Source organism: Balearica regulorum, chromosome 1 (genome assembly GCF_011004875.1).
Source record: "Balearica regulorum gibbericeps isolate bBalReg1 chromosome 1, bBalReg1.pri, whole genome shotgun sequence".
NCBI lineage: Eukaryota > Metazoa > Chordata > Aves > Gruiformes > Gruidae > Balearica > Balearica regulorum.
Genome location: NC_046184.1, coordinates 85,686,163 through 85,705,387, shown reverse-complemented (window position 1 = coordinate 85,705,387; position 19,225 = coordinate 85,686,163). Strand labels below are relative to the sequence as shown.

Sequence of the window (19,225 nt, the reverse complement as noted above, 5' to 3'; positions counted from 1 at the left end):
TTACTGGATCAATTTGCAAGGAATCATTAAAGATTTCCCCAAAACTGGCAAGAGAATAAGAGTAGGTTTCATGTCTTTGAAGTGTAGAAGCATTGATGCTTACCACAAAGAAGAGTTTCACCTGCAGTGACCAAGACAGTACCATGCTTAAAACCATACACATCAAACACCTTCCGACTAGCAATAAAGGTGAAGCAAGCAAATTGACCACTTCAGTCTGATGCAAGTGCACTGTAACTCACATCCCAGTGACACATCAAGCAGACTGCAATCTTGCTGTACTGAAATGCAGTCTTCCACTGCTTTAAATGAGAGCTACTCTTCAGGCACAGAAAGTAGGAAACTAAATGGTTTGAAAAGGAGACCAAGAGGTGGAGAGAGAAAGGCTGTTTTCAGACTCCTCATGTCTGGAGGCTAGGTGGAATAACAGCTATACATTCTCTACTGCCTAAGACAGCAGTAGTTGAACAAATACAGCAGACACACGTTAATGGAAAAAAACCCACATTTTATTGAATGCAAACAGTGGTTGGACAGTGTAGTTATTCAAAAGGGTTGTTCAGTTTGAGAGTTTCTAGTCCAGGAAATGGGGCTCAGTGCAGTAACACCTGGAGCCAGACAGTACATTGCAATTACACTGCAAGTACATTGCAGCTTTCACTGTCAGGAGTGAAAGAATCCCTACTGAAACGGGGAGACGTTCCTCAGCCTGCTGAATCCTCATCCACGCACTGAGACGCCTCCTCACCATCCGCTGCCCGTCCTTACGACGGTCTTTATTTGTAAACATGCATTCTTTGGACTGCTTTGCTACTCTGGTGCCCAGCCTGGCTGTCCAGAAACCACACTGGGAAATGATTCATTTTGGGGAGGGAAAAAGGTTTTTAAAAAAAGTTTCCAAACTCAGGAACAGAGTAGGATTCCAAACATTGCCAGTTAAATCTGGCTAAGGAAAAAAAATTTGACAAGACAGTTAGCCAGTAAAATCCATTAGAGACAGAAAAGCTATAGTAGGTTAGCTTTTTTCCAGCAACAATAACAGAAATTCCCAATATGTTCTGCCTCCACACTCTAACCCAGGAGCAAGAGAGGAGGCAGGGGAAGACATCCTGATAATGAGGTGGCACACAAGAAAAAACAAACTCAAAAGACAGAAGTGGTGCCAAGATGGAGGCTTCCACCTTCTAAGGTCAAATCATTGTTTCTTGGCTCGGTGGAACAGAAGAACGCTCAGCCCTTCCCAGCACCTGCCACCAGGTCACTCTTGCTACTTCCACCAGGCAGTGGTGGAGGTCTGGACTTTCTCCTCCAGAGTCTTGAGGGAACAGAGATTGTGCACTCACCTTCATCATAGCCCCCAGCCTGGAATATACTGTGGCCAGGAAGTGGTGACAGGACAAGAAGTCCTCTCTTGGTGGGTGTGCAGAGTGAAGTCTAGGAGTGGTGAATCCTACATGAGTTAAGAACTGCGCTGGCGTAGTCTCCATTGGTAGCAATCTGCCTTGTCAGGCAGAGGGATAGGACAACGGTGGGGAGGGGAAGAGTATTGAGTGCAGGAGTATCAAAGGTATGCCCACTCCAAGCTCCTCAGTGTGCTGTTTTGGCACGAACGGTGTGACATTTGATACACAGCACATGCCCATCCAGTGGGAAGCACCCATTCTCGTCTGCTTCAATGGACAAGGGCTTCCCACAGTCCTAAACAGGGAAAGAAAAGAGGGAGGGAGCTCAATGACAGCCCACAGCAGGGTAAATGCATTCAAGGATGTAAGAAATGCCCCATCAGATCGGTATAAAGGCTCAACAGCCCACTGCTCTGTCTCTGATGGTGCTGACGGGAGACACTATTTTGAGGGATAGGCAAACCCCTACTGTGATCACAGCATGTTCCCCTGGTATAAACAACTGCGTGTTAGGGATGTTAGAGACTACAGCCCTGCATAGTCCTTGTTCATGGACTTGTGGATGTCTAATCTTTTTCTGAATCTGCTTCAAAAAGCTCCAGATTCATTCAAAACCACCTTAGTGTTTGGTCAGGATAGACAACAAAGGTGCCCAGTTGCTGGTGATGGGCATGGGAGAGATGGGAGGAGTGGGGCCACCAGGCTTACCTCACACTTGTAACATTTCATGTGGAAATTTTTCTCCAATGCCACCACACGCACTGTCTCATCCTTTCCAGGCTCTGGCATGATAGGCTCACTACAGACAGAGCAGCGTGGAGCATACTTCCTGCAACACACAAAAATATGGTGGAGACCATGACCACTGTAGTTACATTCAAGTTTCTCACTGTTGTACAATAGTATTAGCAGCAGAGGAATAATAAATCACAAAGAAGTTTAGGTGAGGAAAGATCTTAATTGCTGCAAGGTACATTGCTGACTCATTTTTAACTTCACTTCCAATAGATCACATGGGCAACCCAACCCCATACTGCAGCAAAATTAAACAGGTGTGAAGGAATCTGCCTTCTTTCAGACACCACATGCATGTGCTCTCTCTGTACCTGTGGTAGTCATCCACACAGTGAGGCTGGTTGGCCTGGTCCACAATAAAAGAGGCCCCCTCGAGAGGGGTATGGCACATCACGCAGGTGAAGCACTGGGGATGGTATGAGTTACCAGTGGCCTTCAGCATCCGGTCTGTGATGGTCTGTTTGCAGACACTGCACTTTTCCAAGGTCCCCTGAGCCCAAAGGAAGCAAGTAAGACACATCAATCCAATCCCCCACCCCTGGGAGGCTACAGCACAGACAGGCAAGATGGAAGAAGAAAGGGAAAGCAAGAGAGAGCAACCACAGCAAGCTCAGCTCTCTCCAGCAGCTTTCATCCCAGTGACTCACAGCATAGCAGTCCTCGCAGAAGGGCTTCTCATCCACATTGTAGAACTGCTGCCCCTGTAGCTGCTTCTCACATTTGAAGCAGGTGAAGCATTCCACGTGGAAGAGGCAGTCTAGGGCCCTCACAGCTGGCTGGGTTCGTGATAGGGGCTTCCGGCAGAAGCCACAGAGCTCTGTCAATGGAAGAAGAAAGGGATTAGCAGAGATGAAAACCACCACAGTCTTAGTCCTACAGCTGCCCATTGAGGGAACGCACCAGAAGTAGCAGCCTCTGCTGCAGGCGGACGCTCCATATCCTTCATTAGTTTCTGGGTCAACATCTCTAACTCTTCTACCTCCTTCATGGTCAGAGAGGAATTTCCCCTAGGTGGATCTGCACTGGAGCCTGTGGGTCGATGCTGCAGGAAGAGGAAACATTCAATGCCAAAGGACACATATAGACAGGCTCCTTCCCACCCTGTCCCTAATAAACCTACTTCTCTCACCTTTGTTCCCTAGAGAGAGACAGTGAGAAGAAATAATCTGCCATGCACCGTGCTTGCTTCTTTCCACCTTTACATGAATAACTATCCCTCTCCACCACCGTCTCTCATTACATCTCTCTTTCATATGGGTAACAGCTTCCCCTAGCCTGGGACAGACCCTGCCTCCTCATCCTCCAACTTTGTTCCCAGTGACACCTGTCCAAAGGCACTGGTGTCATGGCTCTATCCCTTACCGTGTCTTTTGCAGCAGCAGGTTGTTCTGTGGGACGTGGCTTCTCCTGCACTTGGGGTCTTTCCCTCTGCTGGGCATAGGTGAAATTGGGAGGCTGTGGCCGAGAGGATGGACCTGAAGGTGAAGGGGCTGTGAACTGAGTCTGAAGAGAGGTAGGATATCTTGTAGAGTTTGAGGGAGCCGTGGGAACATTGGCACCTGATTTGGGCCCAGACTTAGGAGAGCCAGCAACAGGGGGTGGGGTGAATTTAGGGGTAGGCTGAGCAGGAGAGAGAGAGGGGGGTGGAGGCACAGGTGCTAGGGGCTCCTTGCGTTGCTGTGGAGCTGCCCATGGGGTCGGGGTGGGCGTCAAATCCACCCCAGGGGGCTTGAAAGGTAAGCTTCCACTTGGCTTTGGAGTGAACTTGGAAGGAAAGGAATGAGGAGTATCTCTGGGTGCAGATGGTATTTCCACAGGGGCTTTGGGGGCCAATGGTTTCTCCAGAGAACCTGTGGATCCTGGAGATGTCTGTAAAGGGAAGCAGCAGAGAGAAACAGCCAGTTATCAGCAAGGTGGAAGAGAAAATAGCTGTTGACTTACTGCTATAGACAGCATCTCTCAGACCCCCAATGCTAAGAGTTCCCACACTGCTACATATTTAGCAGTCCTGACATGTTGCAAGATCTATGCTTTCTGATCCTTCAGGTATAGTTTCTTGCTATGGTTTATCCAGACTTTTTAATCTTCAGTAGCACCCTTCTCACCACCTCTGTTCAGCAAACCAGTCATCTTTCCTTCCACCTGTGACATCCTGGAGCGCTCACCCGGGATTTGAAGGGGTCATTCTTCTCCATGTCATCCAACATTACGGACAGTGAGTCAATCTCAAGATCAATGCTGCTCATCTTGCCATGTACCTATACCACCATCCATGAGGAAAGAGGGAGCAGAGCACGTTACAGGAACAGTCAGAGAACCAGGTGTATCCCCTTACAACAGCAGATTTTGACACTTTGGACTGTGGTACAGATCTGCTCTTTGCTTTGAGTGGATAGCAAGCTGGTAAGGATGAACAGGGCACAGCCTCCAAGGTCTACAAACAGTGAGAAAATACACAGCCCAAAGAAACCCACAGACAGATTTAGGTGGGACAAGACATCTGGAGGTCTCTAGTCTAACACCCTGCTGACAGCAGGGCTAACTCCTAAGCCAGAGCAGGTTGCTCAGGGCCTTGTCCAGGTGGTTTCTGAACATCCCCAAGGACGCAGATTCCCCAGCCTCTCTGGACACCTGTGCCAGTGTTGAGCCACCCTTGGAGGGAAACAGGTTTTTCTTCCATCCAGCAGGAATTTCCCTTGCCGCAACTTGTGTCCATTGTCTCTTGTTCTCTTGCTGTGCCCCAGTAAGAAGAATCTGTCTTCTCTCCAGCCCTCCTTTAGGTATTGCAGACTGCAGTTAGATCCCTGCCTTGGCCTCCTCTTCTGCAGGCTGAACAGACCCGGCTCTCACATCATGTGTTCCAACCCCAAATGATCGCTATGACCCTTTGCTGGATTGCAGCTAGTTCAGTATTCCTCTGGGCTTATTATAATCGGAAGCCCAACTGGAAACAGTCCTCCAAGACGCAGCATCACTAGCACTGAAGAGAGAAATAATCACTGTCCTCATCCTGCTGACTACACTCTCACCAACGCAGTCCAGCACATGGTTGGCCTTTATTGCCACAAGGGTGCATTGCTGGCTCACATTCAACTCACTGTCCACTAGGAACCCCAGGTCCTTCATCTGCAGAGCTGTAGCCCAGCCAGTTGACCCTAACCTATGCTGGTCCATGGGGTGGCAGCATTTTCTGCCTTCCCAGATCTCAGGACTTCCTGCTGCTGAGTTCAGAGTAGCGAAAGGCTATCCCAACTCACAGAGCATCACAAGAAACTATACTTCCCTTGACCTCACTCACCTGTGGGGCAGGTACTTTGCTCACAGGCCCTTCATCAAACATCAGCGGAGGAGGAGGAGAAGGAAAAACGTCTTCCGGGGCTGGTGGAAAAGGCTCTTCAAAGGGGGGTGGGGGTGGGGGAAAAGCACAGTTTGAGGAGAAACTTGCCTCCTCTCCAGGTGGGGGAGGAGGTGGCAGCGGCAGCTCTATGGGGAAGAATGAGAATAAAAGCAAGTTTGGATAATTTCTTACTCTTAGCCAGTACAAACCCCAGGAGGGCTCTTGAAGGTACCACAGCAAGTAGTTCCCCAATACCAAGGGGAACCCAGCACTCATCAAGGACAACTGAACTCCACAGGCTGGCTTTCACTTGTCCAAAGCTATCTGCCATCATATAAACTTTCCTCAGTAGCTACTACAATTAGTCACTGGGAATAGTTATTGTATAATTGGGAAACATCTTACTATGCCCTTTCCCCCTCCTCCTCTCATTTTTTGGTGCCTAGCATATGCTTCTCTTGCCAGTGACTGGCTCAGATTGCTGAATATAGAGCAGCATTAGAAGGAATGCCAGTGGACAACCCAGGACCCTGAGGAGCCTGATGACAGGAAAATAAGCTGGCACCTCACAGCTGGCTAGTAAGCACTACAAGAAATAAATGGGGGAAAATAAAAGCAAGTCAAACCAACTACCATATGACCAATCTTTGAAATGGCTTTATTTTTCTGGGAGATGAAAACAGCTTTCCTTTTGGAGGCTAAAATGTCCCCATACCCAATACAGATAAGGACATGAGAAATCTTCCAGAACCCTTTTAAGCAGGCTGAAAAGAAACAGAGACCCTCAACCTCCTAGAAGAAAACCCCATTGCTTTCACCTATTCATATTTGCCGAAGACATGGAACAAGCAAAAAGAAACATTTTCTACTACAACACCGTCAAATAAATGTGAATCCTCTTCCCTTCACCACGTATGGGAGAAGTTGTCCTCTTATCATCCAAGCAGCAAAGAACATTGAAGACAAGGATGCATAACTTCCACACCCCTTATTTGGGACACCCACCTCTCTTCCTAGCTAGCCCCAACCAGCAGCAGGGTGAAAGACCACATTTCTCACTCCTGCTACTCCATGTGCAACTTTTTAACAGCAGTAATCAAATTGTCTCATCTTTATATCCAGCTGTTGTCGACAGACTTTATAAGGACTTCTGATCTGTAACCTAAGAGAGACAATACTGCCCTTTCAGAAAATTAAAGCCAAAATCTTTTTAGCCAGTGGAATGCATGAACTCCACTGTATGCAGTACCTCTTCCAAGCCTTCCTGTGCCAGAGACATTCTGCTTGGGGCAGAGGGAAGTAATACAGGGCTGGTATTTTTTCTTTGAAACTACAGTTTTGGGATCAAATTTGTATAAGCATGCCCTTTGATTTATTGAAATGATACAGAATACCTAAGCCCTGATCTGTTGTCACATTGCTTCAGATGTGTTAAAAGCCTGTTTTATGAATTACTCAAACAAAAAAGCTCCCCACAAAATTACTATACCAGATTTATAGAATGATGAATACTAAATATAATGTTCCTACAGCAATACTAACTTAGCCATCCTGTCATTTAAGACAAAGAGACCAATTGCTATTGCTTATACTACTATTTGTTTGGGGAGTGTGTAAGAAAGGGAGAGAAGGATTGAAGAGATGCATCAGAGAAGGATCAAATCAGATGCATTTCTCTGATGACTGAGTTTTGGTGGTTCAACTGTACTTCAGATGTCTCGCTGGCCGCCCTCACCCGGTGGTAACACAGCAGCTTAAGCCACATAGTTCTTTTGCTAATCTTTCTGTCAAGTTGGTTTCTTCATAATAAGCTTTACAAGGAAGGGAGAAGTGGAGCAAACAACATCCAATCCTCCACTCACATTGTATATTGAAAAAAAAATTTTAACATTCATCTGTCTACTTTTGTACTTCAGGTTATTTGTGTCAGTTTGAGACCTTCCAACAAACACATCCTTAATCCATACAACTACAGCAGAAAATCATAAAGCCTAAGATGGGACCTTGGATTACAGACACAAGAGTCCAGCCAGCAATGCATGAGAAAAAGGTCAACAGAGTTGGTTGGTACAATTCTAGTAGACAGAAACACCAACATGCTGAGGCCCTCGTGACTTGAGAATTCACATTAGGTCAGCTGCCCACTAACTTAGCATGCTAACCTAGAAAACATCACTGTTGCATAGTCTATGCTAGACAGTGAAAGGAAAGAAATTTAAAACAGCAGTTAGCATTATCTGAATATGCATGTCCCAACAGAGGTGCACACTGATAGAGTCTAGGGGTAATATGCAGCATCAAGCATTAGCAAGAAGTCCCTAGGGAAATTTCTGGTGGCCTTACACTCATCAATTCCAGCTGTGGAGCAACACAACCAGGAACCTTCTGCTTCTTAGAGGACACAACACCAACCGACCAACAAAAAAAAAACCCCAGAACAAAAAACCACCCCATCACCACAGGAAATTAAAAAAAAAAAAAAAAAGAAAAAAGAAAAAGAAAACCACAATACAGCAAGAAGTCATTCTACACAGGAAAACACACCCAGCCCAAAGCAGTAGGAAAAAGTATGAAATTCTACAAGCCATACAAACTCTAAGTCTCACTTCCTGTTTAAGATAGCTTCCACCATTTTTCTATGCAATTATTTCTTCCTCCGCATCTCCAGTAGCAAAGGTGGCAACTGCAGAGTCCACGAGAAAGATTTCTACAGTCAGAAACAACCAACCTGAGCTGGGATGAATCAACAAGAAGGAGAATAGCATGATTCAACACCATCAGGGTCAACTTCCCTGCAACATAGTTGCTCTCTGACATGCTGGCCAGAAACTGGCTGCAGTTACACAATTATGCACTCAGCAAATACTATGAAAAAATCCATTGCATTCCTCCAGCATTAGTGCAACGCAGGATTGCCTTCCTGCCTCCTTTCCTAATGGAGATACTATCTACTTTACAAATCCCTTTACAATTGTTTTAGCTCATTCTGGAACCTGCCAGCCTCTACAACAAGAGTATCCATCACCTACAGCAGTTTTGCCCCTGTTCTCATGTTTAGCCCAGTTACAGACCTCACCCCCTGAGAATTCAGAAATGCATACTCACATCTGCCACACAAGCCCTCACCTACCTTCTGCCAGAAGGGACATGGACGCTGATGGAATCTCCCCCACCTTCCCTATCTGAGCACGCTGGGCGCCAGCTCCAGAAGGCGGGGGCAGCGATGACTCTGATGCACCTCCAGCCTTGAACGGGTTCACCTTCGGTTTAGGGGCAACCACAGGTGCAAACTTCTTCTGCGGGTTGTAGAAGGAAGGGGTAGAAATGTTGATACTGACTGTGGATGTCATGCGGGTCCCTGGGGCACCTGGGGAGGCCATCTTCTTAGCACCTGGCAGGAGAGAAAAGGGAAGAAACCTATATGAAGCCAGCCTTGGGCTAGAGAGCAAATTAGTAGAGAAGAACACAGGAAACAGAGGGATACAGAAGTTTAAGTCTGGCCAGAGGCTGAGGTGCCTCAGCAGAGCACAGAGCACTTCTAGGATCATCACAGGAAAAAGGAGGAACAGAAACTGCAGACTACTCGAATGAGCCAGCATGCTTCACCATTTCAACTTAGTATGGCATTAACCGCAAAGGGGCTCTTGACACGGAGAAAACCAAGCTCTTTGCTGCACGAGAGCCTTGCACGCATGCACGCATGCTGGGGAGGACAGCAGCAGGCCACCAGAATGAGTGTTATCTGCCACGCACATGGAGCCCCACACACCCCGAGGGGATGCCCCCAGACTCGCTCTCCCAGAACTGGAATTTGCACTTCCTCTCCCCCACTTACCCAATAACACCACCCTGTTCCTCTGGACCTCAGCCTGTGACAGCCCCAGTAATGTCCCCCTTCACCACCCCCACCCCCCCCCAACGCTGGCGTACCCCTGCATCTTCCATCCTTTACCTCCAGACCCCTGCATGCCGGAGGAGCACTGGCAGCTGCGGCAGAACAACAGGGCGGGTGAGGAGCTCCCCGGTGTCACATCCTCGGGCAGAGGCCCCTGCTCTCCTGGATCTCGCCTCCGCTTTCTCTCCTTCCTGCCCCCGGCGAGGGTGACAGCGGCTCCCGCCTCCCCTCACCGCTGCGCCGGCGCCCGCTCCGCCCCCGCCAGGAAGCGCTCCTCGGACGCCGCTCCGCCGCCCCCCGTCCCTTCGGGCTGCGAGGGGCGCAGCCAGCACCCGTGCAGCCGAGGCTCTCGTCCTCCAGGCAGTGAGTGCAGCCACGGTCCTGCCTGCGCAAGGGCAGCCTGCGGCGCGGAAGGGGGACAAGCACTCCGCTTGCAGCGTGCGGGCAAACGAACCTTCTCCTCCCCCTCCTTTCTTGAGCGGGCGGGGGAGAGCCCCACCAAGTCGGCTGTTTCAGGAGCCGCTGGTCTCATGAGAGCCACATTTCTAGCATTCCCTCAGTCCTGCAATCCACGCCAGAAATCTCATCCATGCTAGAAAGCTCCATGAAGTCAGATGCTTTGTTGTAAAGCCTGGCATGCCGATAGTCCTCCTAACACCCCAGTACAATAGCGCTTCCACCAGCACAGGGGCTCTGTGCCAGCATTTCAAGTTGGCATGTTCAAAACAGTGCCCCTCCACGCTGCCAGCCTCTCTCCCACGGACAATAACAGCTGCTGAGACAGACAGCCCTGGTGCCACAAACATCCGCCCACTGCTAATTCACCCATGGCTGCCAGTAAGACCTGCGCACCCAGTTCTAAGCACTCCCACGATTCAGTGCAGTATGGTAAGATACAGTAACCTGTAACAGCTTCTTCAGGTCACAGGCATGTGACGACATAGACAAAAGTTCGTGTTGCTGCACTTTTTGTTCCCTTTGTGCAGGGCTGATTTGTTGCACGCACTTTGACAGACTCTTCTGGGCTTTTCAAAAGGAGGAAGAGGCTCCAACAGTGAGCAGCAGCCAAAGAGCTGTGCTGAGCATCTCCCACATGCTCCAGCACGGGAAAGGGCCAAGGCAGAAGAGTAATTAGCAAGGTCTGCCCTCAATCCCTCAGACTTGCACGTCAGAAGGGACTGACCAACTCCCTCCAGTCTGCAGCTTCCCACCGAGCTACAGAAGCTATTAAAAAGCCCTCCAGCCTTTCTTTAGAGACTTCTGCCATGTGCTCCACTGTTTCACGTAATGGTATAATGAACCACTTAGTAGTTCTACCAAAATCGACAGCATTATAAGCAGAACACCACAGCGATAATGTCACTTCTCATCATGATCCATCCCAGGGTTAGTCAACAGAGTCAGTCTTGAGACATCGGCTGCTTCACAAAAAAGTCCTGGCTTTGCTACCAGCAGCTGCCATCTCCCTTAAACCAAAGCAGCCCGTTTCCCAGTATGCTATGTCACACTTAAGTCCCTTTCTGCTCAGAGCTGTCTCCATCCAGCACCTGCCCCTGCTCATCCTCGCTTCTGTTTATCGGTCCACCCCCACACAGACCAAACCGGCTGAGAAAAGCTCGCCTTGTGGAGAGTCACCCCCCCCCAGCCCTGCAGTGTTGCCAATGCCATCTAAGCCTCACCAGAAACACACAGCTTATGTGAGTCCTGTGGCGCTGTTGGTAAAAGCTATTGGAGAGGGAGTGTCACACCAGCAGACCTAATCTCAAATCCTTCTCGTCCTCACGCTTTCCCTGAGGGGAGAGATTTTTCTGCCTGCTGTAACAGCGTTTAAGATGACTCAAGTGGAGCTATGAAGAAAGATGTCCCCAAAGGACAGAGGCAGGATATTTAGTTGCCTCATACACTGTTCCTCTCTAACAGAGAGCAAGGAGATGTATGAGCACAGAACCAAGTGACACCTCCCTCAGCAGCAGAGTCACCTCCCAAAAGGTCCCATGGTGGGTCTCCCACCTCTTATGCATCCAGACAGCTTTCACTTCTTTGACAAGAGGCTATGGGCACAGACTGGAACACAGGAAGTTCCATCTGAATATGAGGAAAAACTCCTTTACTCTGAGGGTGACTGAGCTGCCCTGAGAGGTTGTGGAGTCTCCTTCTCTGGAGAAACTCAAAACTCACCTGGATGCCATCCTGTGCAACCTGCTCTAGGTGATCCTGCTTTAGCAGGGGGTTAGACTAGATGATCTCCACAAGTCCCTTCCAACCCCCAATCTGTGATTCTGTGACCCCAAGATAGTACTTTGAAAAGCTCAGCTCCTTTCCTGGGGTACTGAAAGGAGGAGGAACCTGAGGAGGCAGAGAGCTGAGCATTCTTTTTCACCTCTGTTGGCAGAAAGCAGATTGACTCCAGCCACAGAGGGAGCCCCTGTAAAAGCTAGCCCAGCACTGTGGTGTGACACACCACATCTATAGTTCTCCCTACTCACCAACTTCCTCCCAACTGAGGGAGATCAGAAGGGAACTATGGCAAAAAATACAGCATATGAAATGAACAGATTAAACAGATTTAGAAGTTACGCTTCTTTTCATCTTCTCATACAGACTAATTCCAGAAAGTTCTCCCAGCCTAGCCCAAAGTTACAATGCTTCAAAGAGAGCAAAGTCCTATCAGCTATGCAAGTTGCAAGGTAAAGCCTTAAGACAACCGAGCTGGGGGAGGGGGCCATTCAGAGCTAAGAGCTACAAACATGTCCCATATATGCTGGGCTTGCCTCGTCCCTGTGCTGGGGGGGTTAAAAAAAAAAAAAAGGAAAAACTCCCCAAAGCTATGCAAACATATTTAAAATGTTAGGAAGCTCTACGACTTTGCAAGACTTGTATCTTCATTTTCTCAGGGCACTCCCAGAGAGACAGACTCATAAATTAAACAAATTTCATGCACAAAGAGCCCCAGATTCCTCTCTCTCAAGCACATCTGGAAAAAGGCTCCATAGGTGTCTCACTCATCCCTACGCACACAAAAGAGAGCTTGTCCCGACTACGACCAGGCAACACCCCCTCCCTCTTCCCCTCTGCGGGAGCGTTTAGCTGCCTCCATTTCACCGCGAGGGAAGAAAACTCAACCAGATTCACACACACGCGAACCTCTCTTCTGCGAAAGGGAAAAAAAAAAAACAAAAAACAAAAAACAACCCAGGAGCCACCACGGTTAATCGATCCCAAAGAGACCGAGAAACTTCGTAGGAGGCCAGCAACCCTCCCGGCGGGAGCGGCAGGAAACCCGCACCTCCCGACACGGGCGCATACCCCTAACTCGGTCAACGCCAGCCCCAGGGCTGCAGATAAAAACCTTTCTCGCTAAACCAAGAGAAGGGACTCACCTCTGGGGACGGGGCTAGGGGGGAGAGGGAAATGCCGCCCCCGGGGCTGGAGATCGCGGGGCTAGGGATGGGCTCCTCTGCCCCCGCACGGCCGGCTGCCTCGGCCTGCCGGCTTGCCGGGAAAGGCAGCAGAAATGAAAGGTGGGGGAGCTGCGGAGCCCAGACGCTTCTTACCAACTCGCGAAAAAAGCCTCGCCCAGGCAAAGTTGTTTGACCATAAAAGGAGAGAGGCTGCGCGAACAGCTGATCTCACTCGCTGGGGAATGTGGCAATGAGGTAAGGGGGGAAGGCGCGCACCGCCGGGGGACGGGGCTTGCTGGGGCAGCGGCGGGAGCCCCGGGCTGCCATCTTCTGCGTGCCCCCTCTAGCTTTACGGAGAGGAGGGGGTTATTTCTCTGTCTCTTGTGAAGAAGAAGTGTTTGCTGGGGTTTCCTCTAGGGCCTCGTAGTGCTGTCACTCGCCCAGCGCCCGTCCTGCCCCTCCCCTCCCCCCCTCGGGCGTCCATCCCGGGCCGGGCTCGCTGCCTTCCATCCTCGCAGAATTCTGCTCCTCCCGCCCTCCCTAATTCCAGAGCTGCCCCCCTGCCCGTGATTTCACTCCAGTCGCTGAGCTGGACTTTAGGGAGAAATTTAGCAGCTCTGGTGAGTCAGGGTCCCTGCTGGCCTCTTCCTTGCATGAACCAGCTGCAAGAGCATCTGACTCATGCTCCCCCAGTCTTCCAGAAATTAAAGCAAACATCAGATGACTCCACTGTGCAGAAAAGCAACTTGTTCTCCTTGTACTGGCTGCAAGGCAAACACTAAACTGTTTCATATCAAACACTAGCCATTCTAATTGCTTTGTTGGATTGCCTGTGCTGTGCATCAGTTTCATTTTTATCCCAGTGCTGGCTGGGGGTTCAGCCCTGCTCTAGACAGGGACAGCCTGACCCAGCACAACAGAGCATGTAAGCTTCAACCCCAGCCTTTTCTTCTCCTTGTTTCCGAACGTCTTGAGGAGGAGGGACACCAATAAAGACACAATTCCTGTGTTTTGCGCAATCATTGTACTTTGGAATTTGGTCTTAATATTGGGGTTAATACCCCTACTGTTGCAAATTCCCTGGAAAATTACTGTATTTGGTAATGCTCAGGATGTCTGGGGCTTGTCTGCTTGACTTACCTATCAACATCAGTATCTTTCAGTACTCACAGGTGGGTAAGCCACAAACCACACCAGTTAGATTCCCAGTGTGCGCTACTGGCAAAATGCTCATATTAAGAGAGCTATGCAAAGAGGTTCATCAAGGCTTAAGAAATCCAGTGTAAACAAATTTTTAATTTTATAAGCAAGGTTTATACAAAGAGGTAATATCTGTTATTTAACTAGTTGATACAGGTGGAAAAATTGGGCCCTCTGTGAGGTTTCTCATTTTTACATACAATGCGTATGTCACCCATAGCAATGTGTTGCACTGAGCATCTCCTTACATAGCTGCAACTGCTGAACTATTGATCTAGCTGTGACTTGCTTAGGGATCTATAGCTCCTGTATCGGTGCTAAATAATCCTGAAGTTACTGCTGCCTTTTGTAGGCATGGCATCAGCCCTGTTACCTTTCTTATCCTACATAATTACTTTGTGCATTAATCATGGGGGGATATCTCTGTGCTGGGTCTTCTAACACTGTCACTTTTCTAGTGCAGACAATCTTTTTCCCTCTAGTTCAGGTAAAGATGTCAGTGCAGAGCTAAGAAGATTTCATTGTGGAATCACTAACCAGATTCTGGAACATCACGGCACACCTTACACAATCAGCCTGACCTCAGAGCACTCTGGGCTATCCCCGACTCCAGAGAAAACAAAGAATGTCTCGGACTGAGATTTAAAAAGTGCTCAGAGAATATGAAAAAAATCTGCACTCTCATACTTTCTGGTCACATCCCCATAAATCCAGATGCTTATACGTTTGATACGTTTGTTTCACCGACGTGATGTTAAAAGCTCGTGAAGGCAGATCAAGCAAAGTGGGAATAAGAAAAAGGAAAAGCAAACCCTCTTAGACATTTTGTATTAACTCCTTGCTATGAGGAAGCAAATACAAAACAGAGAAGTGTTTAGCAGGTTGGACATGTGAAAGCTAGGCTTCTCAAATCGGAATACATCAGAATACTCGGGGGGAAATGTTAATCTGGTCCTGTGCTTGCCATATAGTGGATTTAAAGTTTGTGCTTTTGTAATCGGAAATGAAGATGAACCAACTTCCCTATGTTAGTTTTGATTCCTCCGGAAAGAAAATAAGAATCTCCTTATTGTCGCAATCTTCCTTCATGCAATTCTTTGCTTGGAAGAATAGACATTTTTCTGCTGCAAACTGAAATTAGTGCCTTGAGATGTGCACAGCTGTAGTCAATCTCATTAGTTGAAGCAAAATATTAGTCCTGAATAGGCATTTATCTGTCTGGGTACAGAGATGGATTAGCAGGTATACTGAGTTTATTGTGCCAGACCTTGTCATTTCTGGAATTAGCAGCACTCCTCTGCATAAATCACTTTGGCTATCCCATGCCATGAAAAAAGTGATCTGGTATTTTGGAGTGTATTGTGGTGTGAATGCTCTGCACCATGGGCGAAATGACAGCCCACTACAAAGCAGATGTTGTAGGGATTTAGAATATGCAGTTTAGAAGGGTGCTTCTTTGAGATGAGTGACTGGAAGCAAGTCCCAGTACTGGCTGTCAAATCAAAGCTTAGAAATTCTTAAGAGTTCAAAGAACCCATCTCAGAGAGACTGAGTTTTCATGGAGACAGATATAAAGAATCTTCACTGGTAATTCAGCCGTGCAATGCAATGAGTAAATAAAGAATAATGCAATACAGAACTGATGTGGCAAATTCATATACTGCACTGAGATGAGGAGTATGCTAGCAGTGGTTAGATGCCTATAAAATGAAAATAAAAATAGATGTAAGAGAAGGAAAAATAAGCCCTTGAATGCAAAAGGAAGGATTATTTGCAAGAATGCAAAGAACAGGGAAGTAAACTTGTCTGGCAGAAAAATCTTACCTGGATTCAGGAGGGTTCAGGTAGCTGCAGATGGGAATCTTTGTGTTAACAATAGGTTTAAGGTCAGAGGAGAGCAATCTGGATGCTGGACAGGATGCTTTAGTTGTGTTAATGTAAAATGTCTGCATCTGTATAATTTCTGTCCATATCAACAGGTCAATTAGTGCCATTTTCTCTCAGTGTGAGTTAGTTAATAATTAGTGATGCCACGTAGGAGTCCGTGTTTTTTCTAACCAATGAAAAATTTTGACTCATATCTGTGTTGCATCTCTGATACTTCTTTAGTCATATAACTTCTTTTTAGTCTAACCACATTTTATTGATTAATGCTAAGCAGCTACTCATAAGCTTTCCCTGTGCTGTATTAAATGCTATGTCTGGGCCTCCTGGAAGAGTTGGGAATATGTAATGGGTCTGCTTTGGTCCCCAGGCCAAGAGGTACAGACGAGGTTAGGCCCACACCATCCAGGGCAGGGCCACCTGCAGCAAATCGTCTGCATCCGTATGGAGCAGCAGATGTAACGTGCCCTGGTAAGAGCTCTCCTAGGATCTGTTGTGGTCCCACAGCACAGCCCTCTCCGAGTGTGCACCTCACGTCCTCCCTCTGTGTTCTCCATGTGAAAGGCTACATCTGGCATAGGTTGACACTTGCCACGGCTGCTGCTTCCACTCTTTGTGGAGACCATGATGTACGCAGAGCTGTCTGTCTCCTGACCAAAGCGCAGTTTCAAGTTGGAGTGCCTCAGTCCCACTGTGGGATACATGTCGACAGCTGGATGCCAAACACAGAGAGCTGCCCCGGGGGCGGCAGACCCTCCAGTCCTTACAAGCTTGATCATCCTCCTGCATATGTGAAACTGGTGTGCAGTCAGGAATGCTATTTGCAAAGGTCATGAATTCTCCTGGAGAAGTTCCTGAGCAACCAGCTACCCAGGACACAGAGCTAGTGTCTCTCTGCTGCTTCCCTTCAAAACTGAGTCTGCTGTGCAAAGCATACTTGGAAAGTGTCTGTCCCCCAGAAGGGGAGCTGTTTTGCAGCTACAGAGAGCCTCCCTGATCCCTGACAAGTCTCACTGCAGGTCTTCAAATCCCACTACGCAAGTATTGCATGGTACACACACATATATGTAGATATTTTTAAAAGGCCACTCTAGCCATACACATGCAATTGGATTAGCCTGACTAAATCACTAGAATAGGCCATAAGCTGTAAACAAAAAACAGCAAAGCCCTGCTGTGCCAGCAAACGCTTTTTAGTGAGGCAAAACGGCCATATACAAGTAAGAGGGAGCAAAGTATCCCTGTCATATGACCTTGGTTGTGCCAGCGCATGACGGGCCATCAGAAGGGGCCAGGGAAGCAGGGGTCTGGGCTAGTGCCTGTTCAGGAAGGAAGCTCCATTTCCAGCAAGGCTGGTAGGTCTTTCCTAAACAGAGCCATGACAGGGGGTCCTGGGCAGGAGAAACAGCTCCCAGATGAGTTACCACGGCTGTTTCCTTGTCTCCTGCCACCAAGATTTCCTGGTGAGCCGCTGCCTCTGGCCGTTTCTTGGCAGGGCGGCAGGCCTGCAGCTCCATGGCTCCTAGGGCTTGCTCGCCGTCAGGCTTCCTCCTTCCCACACCTCCTGCTCACCGCTGCTGGGCTCTGTGCCCGAGGGATGAGGAAAACAAGCAGGCTGTCCCACAGGTAACTCTTCCCCCAGGTGGAGTATGAGCTGTTCTGCAACTCTAGAGAACCGTGAGCAGTCAGCCAAGGCCTGGAGAAGGCAGTGGGATGCAGCTGAAGCATGGATGGGTGACTGGGGCATGCCTGTGTATGTGGCTGAGTATGGATGGCTGCCAGAGCCCATTCTGCTTGGAGAGCAGCCATTTCCACATTCCAAGGTACCCTTGCCATTTCCTCAACTGTGTGCCCCACCCCTGCCACCAGCAAGACAAGCAGTGATGTATTTGGCTGTTCTGTGGCAAATACTGCTTGTTAGAACTGACTGTCAAAGAAAGAGATCTGTCAGCCTGCTAATTAAAGAGTTCCTGTGTGTGGTGCAAGCTTCTTTCCGCTCCTGTGTGCCATACCCTAGTGGTAGATGTTTCCTTTCTTCACTTAGTTATGTAGAGTAGTCTTGTAAGCATGGTACAAACAAGCCACGCTCCTTCCTGCAAATGAGTGTAATCACATACATGTATGTACTCAGCAGAGCTGGGTGCACACTTTGTTGCACCCTGAGGGATTTTGAGAAAAAGTTCCAGGAAAAATTTCAGTGTGCGTATGTGTTGGGGGGGAGGGTACAGTGTCCTTGGAAAAGGGTTCTTCCCCTTCATCCTCCCTGTGACAAAGCTGAGAGGCAAAAGCAAGGTTATCAACTCCCTTGGTCTCATATGGCGCTTCTTCCTATGCTATATAATAGAAGTTCTGTGGTGGCTTTCCCAGAGAAGCATCTAGTGCAGCTGCTCAGTACTGGAGGGACAGAGATGCCGGGCTACAGTCTCAGTGACATTAACCTGGGACAGGATCCTGGTCACTCCAGTCCCCCCTTTGTATCCCAGTGCTATTATTTTCTTGCATAAGAAGTGAGATAGCCAAATAAGCAGGGATGAGCTTTAAAGACTGCTAATTCTGTATTTTGTAGTGTGCCTACAAAGATGTGCCATGCATATGCCAGGGCATGCTGGACTTATGAGTACATTAGGAATATATAAGAAGATTGTTCTGGTCAGGAACAATGAAGCCTGGTGTAGTCCACACCTGTGTTATCTATAGGGTGTGGATCTTGAAGCAAACTACCCTCTCTTTTGAGCCTCACAAAACCAAATAATTGGTTAACTCCAGATTGGAGTCCTGGCAAAACCTAGTATGTACACAGTGTAGATGATCAAGGAACCAAAGCCCTGGAGCAAAGCAACAAACCAACCAATTAAGCAATATAGTCACATATAGTCCAACAGTCTGCTTGCAAAAAATATTAGGCCAAATGTTATCTACAAACGACACAGTAAAATATAGTTTGAGTACAGCCTTAAGAGGTGCAGCCCCTCAAGCCCTTGCTTTCCAAAAGCCAGAGGTGTGGAGCTATATGAAGTTTTCTGCAGTTCCCAGGTTTAGTACATGGGGCTAGTAGTATTTTTGCTTGTTAATTTACCGCCGGTATGAATAAGAGGATGACTACAGACCAGACAAAAATTTCATGAGGTTGTCAGGATAATTAGCAGGGCCTTGCAGTGGAGCCACTGTCCTTTCAGTGGCAGCTAGGAGTCTGTGACAAGTGACAACATAGGGGAGAGAGCTGATCTTTGAGCAGAGTATGAGTTTCAGTAGGTTTAAAATATAAGGGTGTGACACACAGGCCTTACTGAAGATTTGTGCTAAGTTCATT

The 19,225-nt window shown here is 48.1% G+C and overlaps 1 protein-coding gene across 4 annotated transcripts; it reads right to left on the bottom strand.

The window, feature by feature from the left end:
* Nucleotides 1–487: 487 nt before the first annotated feature.
* On the bottom strand, nt 488–12,978 carry ZYX (zyxin). 4 transcript variants are annotated; one of them, XM_075763103.1, is made up of 10 exons: nt 12,811–12,976; nt 8,666–8,926; nt 5,497–5,681; nt 4,364–4,456; nt 3,561–4,067; nt 3,099–3,240; nt 2,846–3,015; nt 2,510–2,688; nt 2,112–2,232; nt 488–1,698 (listed from the first exon to the last, which is right to left on the bottom strand). In XM_075763103.1, the coding sequence occupies exons 2-10, from the start codon at nt 8,913–8,915 to the stop codon at nt 1,588–1,590; spliced, it is 1,758 nt and encodes a 585-aa protein (XP_075619218.1). In that variant the 5' UTR covers nt 8,916–8,926; nt 12,811–12,976; the 3' UTR covers nt 488–1,587. The 4 variants fall into 4 exon arrangements, with proteins under 4 accessions (XP_075619218.1, XP_075619209.1, XP_075619236.1 ...); XM_075763094.1 differs by lacking the exon at nt 12,811–12,976 and adding an exon at nt 9,488–9,621; XM_075763121.1 differs by lacking the exon at nt 4,364–4,456 and having other exon boundaries at nt 12,811–12,978.
* Nucleotides 12,979–19,225: the final 6,247 nt, after the last annotated feature.

Coding starts and splice junctions, on each gene's coding strand:
- ZYX (XM_075763094.1), bottom strand. Junction 3,241..3,560: donor CTGCTGCTGCAAAAGACACG/GTAAGGGATAGA, acceptor CTCTTCCTGCAG/CATCGACCCACAGGCTCCAG. Junction 2,233..2,509: donor TGTGTGGATGACTACCACAG/GTACAGAGAGAG, acceptor TGTGTGTTGCAG/GAAGTATGCTCCACGCTGCT.